Here is an 11422-nt window from a genome sequence, read left to right on the forward strand (position 1 = left end):
CTAGCTGCAAACTGCTGTGTAAACATATAACATTTTATTTTGGCAGATGCCCTTATCCGGGTCAACAAACAGAAGCAGTTTGAGGCCTTTATCAATGGTTCATTAAAACTGGTTCACTACTTTATAGACTTAGAATAAAATCAACTTTAAACTGTTCAGAAAGTGGTAGGTCTTCATCTGTGTTTGAAGAGCCTGTGTTCAGACATCTAGAGGAAGTTCATTCCACCACCTCGGTTCCAGAACAGAAGAGTATTGAGAGGGACGATGGGAGCAGTTAAGCTAAGTGCTATTTGAAATCCTCTCATACATGTAAATGATTATTTGATTTGTTATAATTAACAAAATTGGTGATTTTTAGTAGGCTTCAATGATGGAGGCAAAATCTGCTAAAACTATAAAACAGTCCTGTTATTTTTTACTTTGTGTATTCTGAAAGTCTCAAATTAAATTCTTCTGACTTCCGGTTGGGCCTCGAAGGGATGTAGACGCGTCTAACTGAGCTCTCAAATTAAATTCTTCTTAAAGAGGCCCTAAAATAAATTTCTTGCCCTGATCTACAGTGTTTGATGATTGAATGGTGTTGCTATCTTTTGAAGATCATTAAGTTTAAAAAATCTACCAAACTTCCTGTAGCTGGATTATTAAACTCCACTGAGCATTAAAAATGAAGACTAATTAACGGAATCATTTTAAATCACAAAAAAATATACTAAAGGTCTTATGTGCATAATGTAACAGTTGCAGATGTAAACAGTGTATAATTGAGTAGATCAAAACAAACAGATGTAAATAGATGTGGGTGTGAGAATGGTATCAATAGCACTTCACAATGACACTTTAAAAACACTTTCAAACAAGTTTTTTTTTTTACATTGACACACAAAACAAGCAGGTTGGTTTTACTATTTTGATGAGTTTACAAAGCGAGAGTCTGGGTTGCATAATTTACAGAGGTAAAAGCACAATAGCTCAGAAAGTAATATCTCAGAGAATCCCAAGAGTAACAAGCAGACACCCTGACGTCTTGTTTCACACACTAGAGTGTCAGAAGCACTTTGTACAACTTAAGGAGGACACAGCATCCCCTAAGGCCTTTTAATATGCTTACTACTCCTACAAGACAGCGCATCTCTCTCTCATCATGTGGCAATAATAATAAAATAAAAACATCAGCCATTCTGCTTACAATATTTAGATTCAGGCAGCAATTGATCATCTAATTAGAGTATTGTACAGAGTATTTATGACCTTTTTTGCATGGTTTAAAAGACAATTTTTGGAATATAATAAAATAAAAAACCTTGTCATTCACTGCAAGAGGCATTGTTCCACTTGGCCATGCTATCTGCAAGAAAGTCCCAACGAGTTCAACTGAATTTGTCCAAAGGTGTATGCGTGTATGTATGTATGTGTGATCCTGGTTTAAATTTAAGCACTCAGGAAACAAGATTATCACCCAGCATCACCCAAACTAATTCTCGGCAATTAAACATTAAGCAACATACATTGTACTGGAGACTGTACAGATTGTAATATCAACCCATGCAAGATTTTAAATAGAAAAAAAAATGTTTTGACTTACTACATCTTTAATGCAATAAGTCTGAACACCCAGCCCAACTAATACTTTGTGGGAGCACCTTCTGCCTTTTTTACAGCATCAAGTTTCATGCACAAGTCTCTATTATTCTCACACATCTAGACTTGGAATTTTATATAACTCTTTCTTGCAAAACAGTATTTGCAAAGTAACTGAATGAATCTCTTCGGCTTGCATGTTCCCTTTAGTAAGAAAAAGCCTCCATCTTGCCCCCCCCCCCCCCCCCCCAAAGCCCAGACTTGTGCAGAACACAGGAGATGGTAGTCACTCATGTGACTACTAGAACTTCCTGTAGTTCTTTCAGTGTTACTGTTAGCCTCTTGGTAAGATTTCTCCTTGTCATTTCAAACCGGGAGAGTTGTCATTATCTGTGCAATGTCTCGGTGATGCCACATTTTCTCCACTTATTGCATTTTTTCTGTTATATCCTTCTCTTGATTGGTGACTTTCAAGATTTAAAAATTTTAAAAGTGACTGCTGAAATCTCAGGACAGGTAGAGACCCCATTATGAGAGGGTTTGCAGACTTGTGCAGGATGTTGTAGATGTTGTATTCCCAATTATAAATTATTTATTTATTTTTGGAAGATCACATTTAAAGTTAGAAGATAAAAGATGATGTTTTTATATTTTAAAAAGCTTGTAATATCATAAGGGTGTGTAGACATTTTACAGTATATGCACTGTACGTGTTAACCAAAGGACATACATATGTAGTTAGAAGGCCAACACTAACATTAATATCAATTGACAGAAGAAAGCCTGGTGATTTCAAAGAATAGTATTTAGGGAAATCATCCCAGACACATTGGAGGATTTCATGCACTGAACGTTCACATTCTGTGAATAGCCAATGATCATGATCCAGTGATTGTTCTCCTCCTAAGAGCTCTTTGGCTATAGTTCCATCTCCCTGTTTCTTAACAAGAGCTGCCTAATATTCCAAACTGCAGTCACTTCTATTATGTAAATAAAGCAAACATTTGTTAGATGGGGGCATGTGGGGGGAACATAAATAGTAAATTAAAACTTTTTTGGACGTTTCATGGTAAGAGCCTACTATTAGAGCCTAGTATATTTTCTACACTATCAGCATCACTCACTGCTTCCTCCATCTATAACAGTATTGGACCCAAACAAAAACCAAAGGAAGGAGCAATAAAATACAAAGAACAAAGTCTAAAAAAAACAAACAAACAGAAAATTTAAAACATTTAAAAGTGTCATGTCTGCATTTTAAAACCTAGGATTTTCTCGTGTATGTCCTTCAGCCTTGAAAACATTCTTTTTGATGATTTACTTTTCAATATCTTGCACTTTTTTCAGGGGTTAAATGTGCACCATATTTAGCATATTTGGATTCCATCTTTGACTGCAGACATGTTTTGTTTTCTGATTAAACATCCTGATGTGTCTCGTCGTTTGCCAGAGGGGTAGTAGCTCCATCATCCAGACTGTGGTTGTTTGAAGTTTTATCTTCCATAGGTGTCTTTTGTTCATTGTCTCCTTCTCCTGGTTTATTAAACATGCAAATCAGCAAGTAAGTTGGTAATATAATGCAAGCTACTCATCAAATATAGATGACTTATTAGGCAACACATTTTACTGTAGAAATTTAAAGCGTCACTTATTTAAGCATGCATACAACTTTTATCAGATGCATATTGTATTGCCGAAAGAGAGGAAAAAATAAAATGGGAATGTTACCTGTTCCCGTGCTCTCTTTACCTAAACAATGTAAAGAAATTAGTCATGTTAGTGTCATAAGTCTTCATTAATAAATGCAGAGTTTAAAAAAAAAGAGTTAGCTCATTACAAATAATGGCTTGAAATACAGCTGATTTATTTCTGTCTAGCTGTACGTGTTAATGAGTTACAAAGCAAAAAATGGAATGATGAGTAAGCACAGGGCAAGCACAGCACAGAATCAGAGCAACATACACACCACCAAGATCACAATGTGTTGTGTGATTCTGTGGTGTAATGCAGCACGCAAATGCCAGGCTGTTAAAGAAGAAGTTTATCCAATAGCCTCTGTACCTTTTTGTCAGCCAGGTGCACTTGACTATTTGCCTGCAATATGATTATATTTTACTCAGTTGGGTAAATTTGATCAAATCTAAACAGATATTTTTTAGTGTCATTTAAACATTTGAGAGTTTCTTTTGAGCAGACTGATTGCAACAGCCTACTTAAAGTCAAGCGCATTAAAAACAAAAACAAATCATTTATAATTTCTGGTTTGAAAGAGGAAGGACAAATTCCTGAGCTTCAAAAACATGAACTGACAAAATAATGACAATCTATGTGTTGTAGTTAAAAAAAAAAAAAAAATGCCCGATGATGCCCGATGACGCCTGAAATAGGCACAGGCTCCCCGTGACCCGAGAAGTTCGGATAAGTGGTAGAAAATAAATGAATGAAAATGCAGGAATCCTAACCTTAAAAAGGGGTTATCTTGAATGTATGCTTCCTCTTTTAGTTTTGTGATCAAGCCCTCGATTCAAAAACTGAGCATCTTTTTTGTTAGTGAAATAAGGAAAGGCATCTTGTACCATTATGTTGGTACAAATTATTATGAAGTGTTGTCTTGTTTTTGTCACTAGTTACTTCTGTACTGCTTATTATGTTACATGATAACTGTGCCACTAAACACAGAGAAAAGCATTTTTTTTGTTAGCGCTCTTTCCTGCATACAGACAAATGTAGATTTATCCAAAGCCATAAACTTAAAAAGTTAAAAAAAGTATTCAAGAAAGATGTTAAAAGTACAGGCTAAAATAATGAACACGTTTCAAATGACTTCTGTTCTTTTATCTATTTATTTTTTACTTTTTTCAGAAGTGCATCTCAGTTAGTTGTTTTAAGACACTAAGTTTAAGAAAAATATGCACATTAAACAAAAAACTCATTTGGTTACAATACAGAGAACTGTTTATAATCAATCATACCTATATAATTATAAATAAAGAATCCAGCTGATAGAAGGCCTGCGAATACTGCGAGTCCTCCAATAACTCCTCCCACAATAGCACCATTACTTGAATCATCGCCTGGATCTAAAATAACAATGGAAAGGAAATTAAATCTGTTTCAATAAAACTTCCAATACACATTATATTAAGTATTTAACTATTATTGTATATGAGACCAACAATACACTATGCATTAAACTGTAAAGCATTAGATTTAGGGGCTTTTTACACCTGGTCACTTCATGCGTTTTCTGTGATCCGATAGCTATCCGATCGTAAAAAGACCAGGGGTCTCATTTATAAAACTAAAGTAGGATCCCTACTAAAAGTTTACATACCCCCATAAGCCAAAAATGGCGTACGCCAAAAAAAATTCCGATTTATAAAACCGTGTGTACGCACACCTGTAAGCAATGTTCCCTTTATAAATCACAGATCACCCGCAGATGTGCGTACGTGAACCAGCCTCAAATCCCACCCTGTACACGCCCATATTTAAACCATAAATAGTCAATGCAAATCACTGCGCGGGCACGAGAGTGCACCTCGTTATAATGAGCCAGCGTCTCAGGGGTAGCCACAGTTGCCTGCAGGTTATAATTATATAAAAGCAACATTGTTATAATTATATTAAAAACAAAATTGTTACATTTTCTACTTTTTAATATTGTTAAACTCACCAAGAAGCCAGCCATGAACTGCGCCTGCATTTAGTCTGTTCCCTACACTGTTATGTGTCAAGATAGAGGAATCATGTGTTGAACCAGGCCAGCGTGCCACAATGTTTGTGAGGGTCATGTTGGAGTCACATATGATTTGCACTTTAATAGAATGCACATGCTTTCTATTAACATAAGCAAATTCATTTTCAGATGGTGCCCTTATAGCAACATGAGCGCAGTCAATTGTGCCGATTACATTTGGGAAACCAGACATTGCTGCAAATTGCATTTTAATTTCGGCCTGTTCTCGCACAGTGTAGGGGAACCTGATGTATCGACTACCCATATTAAGTATACCATTCAAAACGACAGATATTATGGCACTCAGGGACGGCTGTGATTTGCCAGACCTATAGGTTGAGATGATAGATTCCAATAGAATTATTTCATATACAAAAAGGTCTTAGACACAAAGTTGAGGATTACTTATAGTTTTCTTTTTTTATATAAATAATTTACTTGTCTGCCAATTCCTGCTGGAAACAGCCGGTTGCCATGAACCCCAGAGTGGTGAGGACTTGTATTTAGATTGGGATGGCATGGTTCCGGCGTGTTGCCCTCTCTAATACTGGACCCAATTCAACACATAGATCCAAGAGCACAGCTCTAGGGAATCTAAATCGGCTTATTAGCCAGTCATCATCATGGACCTTGAAAACTCGTTCTCTCCTTATTCTGCCATTGGCGTAATCCTCCAACAGTGCCAGCAGTGCCATCATGAAGTATCACATACCCGGGTCACTGGAGGATTTATATGTTTCTAGCAATTAGACGGAGCGTTAACAACTTGATAAAACCACAGAATTATGATTTTGTGGGTGAAATTTGTGGGTGAAAATGTAAGACGAAAATGTTATAGTGAACACATACTTCATGACGGTTTTGTAATGAACACCGTAATAGTTAGGACCGATGATGAGTAGCGATTGTGCTTCATGACTGTTTGACTATTTGCAGACTTTGACATTTTGTGATACATGTACATTAAGGAAAATATTTTATTTTTACACTGTGTTCTGCAGTTCTCTAATAAAATGGTATTTCATGCTATACAGTTTTGTGCGTATGCACGCTTTATAAATGAGACCCCGGGTCTAAATGCCCTCCGAAGCGTTTCTCGCAGGTGACTCACGAGTCGTGCATCGCGGCAGAAACAAATAAATGTAAAGGCTGTTTTTTGTAGCATAAGATTCGCAACAAGTTTTTCCGTCTTCTTTTTGATTGAATTCTGAAAATCGCATACACCAAAGCGTGTTCCATTTCAGTTACCCCGGATATGAGGTAAAATATATTTGCATTTTGGGTGGGAGTAGAAAGATCGGATTGATATTCGATTCGCCAAGACGCATTTATGTGGCCTAATGTAAATGGAACAGTTTTAACAAATCAGATAGCTATCAAATCAGAGAAAACACGTGAAGTGACCAGGTGTAAAAAGGCCCTTAGACAGCAACATTGAAGCAAACTATTTTTAAAATAAACAATATATTACCTTTAGAGAAACACAGTTTTGGTTTGAACTCTGTTGACTTTGTTGCCTTTTCGCCCAGTGCATTTTCTACAGTGCAGTAATAAATTGAGTCATCGTTTTCATTTCTGGAAATTTGAACACTATCCCCAACATGAGAGAACCCATTTGGTCCGGTCCATTTAAACTTTGCCTCCACTGGAGGAACCAGTGAACACTTAAGTGTTATATTTTGGCCATTTTGCTCACAAGTCACCTCCGGCTTAGTCAATGGATCTGAAAATAAAATAAGTAAACTCTGGTCACCAAAACAAGTTATATTGTAAAGCATATACAGATACATAGTAAAATACAGCCTGATTAAAAGTTGTAGAGAAAAATATACAAATGTGATGTGAAAAAATGAAATATGCTGGCCCGGTACTGTTATAGGAAAACAATTCACAATAGCTGGTGTCGCACGTAGAATGATACACCTCAAGGGTTCTTTTCCCTCTTACACCTTGACAAGTTTTATTGCTCTTATACCACAACATTTTGCTAACTATATTTTTTTTTATATGCTACTGAAAAACACTTGGTGATTTTAATATTTTAGTATATTTAATAATTATAGAATAAGTCATCTGCGAGACAAGTTAGTTCCTGTTTTTAATTGCTCTATAGCAGTTATAAACACTTATTTCCTTACAGACTCTCCTTAACTTAAGACTGCTAGTTGTTTTTTTTTACTGATTAAACCCAATGTCTTCTGAAGAAGCCATTATTTGCCATAATACAGCACAATAAAACTTTCTTTTTGCATATCCCAGAAAGTTGTTGTCAGAGTACAGGGTCAGCCTTGTTACAGCATCACCAGAGAACAGAGGGTTAAGGGCATTGCTTGAAAAGTGTCAAAAGGCCAAAAGTGTCAGCTTGACAGACAAACACCTGATCATTAAACAAAACCTTAACTATTGAGCCACCACTCTCCTAGTATTGACTGTCACAAGTCACTGACACCAATATAATTCTAAATAATTAAAAACACAGATTAAGACTCACTTACCAATCACATTAATTGTAATGGCATAATACTGCAGAACTCCTTTCACTTGGAATTGGGCCGTATATGCACCGCTGTCATTCTTCGTCAGAACAACTGAGAGGTCTCCGTTGGCACGGTTAAACTGTGCTCGGTCTTTTAATCGGTACCACACAGGCTCACTTTTACCTTCCCACTCAACCACCAAATTGCCATTGAGTCTCCAGTCACCCAATTCAATATCTCCTGTTATCCCTGACGTAAAATTGTAAACTGTCCCAGTTGCCACATGTATACAGTCTACACAACCTAACGGAACACAAAGAAAATGTGCAGTAGTCATAATACAATTCATATTATCAAATTAAATCATTACATACGTATTATTAAAAAAGCAAAAAGTAATAATAAAACTATATTAAATGTCATGGAAGAATGGCTTTACATGAGCTAAACGGCTAACAAGCTAATCTGCCGCGAGAAAACGTGATATTTACTATAAACGCTTATTTTGCTATTATATTTTAAATAAAAAACAAATATATTAATATATAAATAAGATTTTTAATAGACATACAAGCCAGAAAATGAAGAAATGGAGGAGTTTAAAATGGCGGTTTAGGGGTTTTTTGCTTAAACCGACACACCCTGACTGTGCTAATCAGCATTAGCTTAGCCAAAGTTGCTCACTCTGGCTATATAGAGAGCTACATCACGTTTACAGCGAATCATGTTCATATATTGCGGATTTTACTTACCAGCACAAAACATAAGTACAAAGAATAACACGAGAGACCTATCTATCTTCGCCATTTCGATTGCTTTCGTTCTGATAAACACGCAAACTTCCGCTTCTTAGCCCCGAAACAATGACAGGCTTGTATTTTTGTCCAGTAATCACGAAATCCACATCAACACAAGTCAAAGATGAAGCGAGAGAATAAGATTTCCTATATGATCTTATTCCTTCGTCTTGTGATCTGATAATCGCAAAAATCGATTAGTTGATTTGCTGCGTACTTTCACCGTGAACAGCGTCTACTTTGGGTGTAAATGTTCGGCTACAGGATGTTCGCCCGCTACTGGTATGAAGTGGAATAGCGTCCACAAGCATACATATGGCCTATTGTTCTTCAATCACGCACGCACGCACGCATACATACACACATACATACATGCATACACACATACACACATACACACATACACACATGCATACACACATACACACATGCATACACACATACACACATGCATACATACCAGTCAAGCCCGAAATTATTCATACCCCTGGCAAATTCTGACTTAAAAAGTTACTTTTATTCAACCAGCAAGTTTTTTCTTGATTAGAAATGACACAGGCATCTCCCAGAAGATAATAAGTACAAGAGCATCATTGTGGAAAAAATTATTCCTCATTTTTTATTTATATTTGAACAAAAAGCGGCATGTGCAGAATTATTCATACCCTTTGCAAACAGTCACAGTCTATGGGAAAATCCAAAGATTTATACCATTCCAAACAGTCCAAGCTGTTTTAAAGTATCCTAATTACCCAGATTCATTGGGAATGGCTGTTTTAATCAACTCACCAGGTGAAAAACAGAAGCTCTCTGCTGTTGGTTTGTGTATGGTCATGGCTAAGACAAAGGAGCTTACTGAGGACCTGCAGTTGTGCATTGTGGCTGCTCATAGGAAAAGGCTATAAGACCTTATCTAAACGTTTTGAAGTTCCAGTGGCTACAGTGCAAAGTATTATTAAAAAATTCAAGACGTTCCACACTGTGAAAAATCTCAGAGGATGTGGTCGGAAGCCAAAAGTGACACCCGTGCTGGCCAGGAGGAGAGTGAGAGAGGTGAAAAAGAATCCAAGGATCACCGCCAAGTCCATCTTGATTAATCTGGGCTCTGCTGGTGGCCCAGCCAGAGTCATGACTTAAATCCGATTGAGAATCTGTGAAGGGAGCTAAAGATCACCCTCCAACCTGAAAGAGTTGGAGCTCATCGCTAAAAATGAATGGGCAAAAATACCAGTGGAGACATGCAAAAAGCTGTTCAGCAATTATAGAATAATATATAGAATAAAGTAACTTGACATGAATAATTTGACATGCCACTTTTTGTTCAAATGTAGGCTACATAAAAATGAGCAATCATTTTTTCCACAATGATGCCTCTTGGACATCGTCTTATTATCTTCTGGGAGACGCCTGTCATTTCTAATCAAGAAAAAACTTGCTGGTTGAAAAAAAGTAACTGTCAGAATTTGAATAATTTCAGGCTTGACTGCATGCATACATATAAACAGCTGCTCAACCTGTATGCAGACTTGTCTCCGTCTTGAATGAGACCAATGACTGTAGTGTCACCTGCAAATTTCAGGAGCTTGACAAAGGGGTGTTTAGAGGGAACACACATGTCCTCACAGAAACTGATGTAGGAGCTCTAATTTGAATAGTTTGAGGTGTGTCTTATGCACCCACAGGTGCGCCACCAATTAACTCAAATGGAATCAATTAACCTATCACAAGCTTCTTATGCTCAGAATGGATCTGGATAGATCATCTGGAGTTTTTGTTTGCTTGTTTGTTTAAAAGGCACGATAAACTTAGTGTATGTATACTTCTGACTTTGATGAACATAATAAAAATTCTCCCTCGCTCGATTCTGACGTTTAACAAATGCAAAAAATATGTTAATATTTATTGATTTAAAACAGAAAAAGTTTACTCTGATTTAATGTATGACAGTAAAGAAATAAAAGTTTTTGTGTTTTTTTCTGAAGTGTATGTAAATATCTGGTTTCAACTGTACAGTATGTAATATATACCCAACATGTGACCTTAGCTGTAGCAGACATTAGATATCAAATATTATTTGGGCCGAGATATTGGTCACACTCTGAGCATGAGTAAGTCAAAGATACCCATTCTGAAAAAAAGGCCTGCAGCTTCAGCCCATGCTATTGAAAATAGATACAAAGCTAAGGACAGTGAAGCAAAGAAGTACTGTAAATCAAATGTGACAAGGATCTGATAGTATGGATGTGACTGAATTTGAATGTGTACTGACATTCTCTTTCTATTGAGAATAAAGGTGACAAAGGTGACTTGACTTGAGAAGGATATGAATAATTTTAGACATGCCACTTTTTGTTCAAATGTACATAAAAGATGAGAAATAATTTTTTGCACAATGATGCCTCTTGGACATCGTCTTATTATCATCTGTCTCGCCTGTGTCATTTCTAATCGAGAAAAAACTTGCTGGTTGAATAAAAGTAACTTTATGTCAGAATTTGCATAATTTCAGGCTTGACTGTACACACATACATATAAACAGCTGCTTAACCTCTTGTCTGTATGCAGACTCGTCTCTGTCCTGAATGAGACCAGTGACTGTAGTGTCACCTGCAAATTTCAGGAGCTTGACAGAGGGGTGTTTAGAGGGAACACACATGTAGGATGTCAGGGTGTCAGTAAGCTCATCCAAATCAGTAGCTGCAGCTTCAAAAACACAGCAATCTTTGAGGTGGAGGCAGGATTGTAAATCCCGCTCTGCTTTATTTGTCCATCCATGTCTTTACAGATCTCACAACAGGCTGAGCAGATTTAAGTTTCTGCTTGTAGGCTGG

The 11422-nt window shown here is 36.7% G+C and overlaps 1 protein-coding gene across 3 annotated transcripts; it reads right to left on the minus strand.

Moving 5' to 3' along the window:
* Positions 1 to 842: 842 nt before the first annotated feature.
* Positions 843 to 10284, minus strand: LOC113654420. 3 transcript variants are annotated; one of them, XM_027164573.2, is made up of 7 exons: positions 8547 to 8876; positions 7813 to 8097; positions 6789 to 7040; positions 4551 to 4658; positions 3640 to 3672; positions 3307 to 3327; positions 3067 to 3111 (listed from the first exon to the last, which is right to left on the minus strand). In XM_027164573.2, exons 1-5 carry the CDS (start codon positions 8599 to 8601, stop codon positions 3665 to 3667), a joined length of 708 nt encoding a protein of 235 aa, XP_027020374.2. In that variant the 5' UTR covers positions 8602 to 8876; the 3' UTR covers positions 3067 to 3111; positions 3307 to 3327; positions 3640 to 3664. The 3 variants fall into 3 exon arrangements, with proteins under 3 accessions (XP_027020373.2, XP_027020372.2, XP_027020374.2); XM_027164572.2 differs by lacking the exons at positions 3640 to 3672; positions 8547 to 8876 and adding an exon at positions 10158 to 10284 and having other exon boundaries at positions 843 to 3111; XM_027164571.2 differs by lacking the exon at positions 3640 to 3672 and having other exon boundaries at positions 843 to 3111.
* Positions 10285 to 11422: the final 1138 nt, after the last annotated feature.

This window comes from Tachysurus fulvidraco, chromosome 6 (assembly GCF_022655615.1).
Source record: "Tachysurus fulvidraco isolate hzauxx_2018 chromosome 6, HZAU_PFXX_2.0, whole genome shotgun sequence".
NCBI classification, from domain to species: Eukaryota; Metazoa; Chordata; class Actinopteri; order Siluriformes; family Bagridae; genus Tachysurus; species Tachysurus fulvidraco.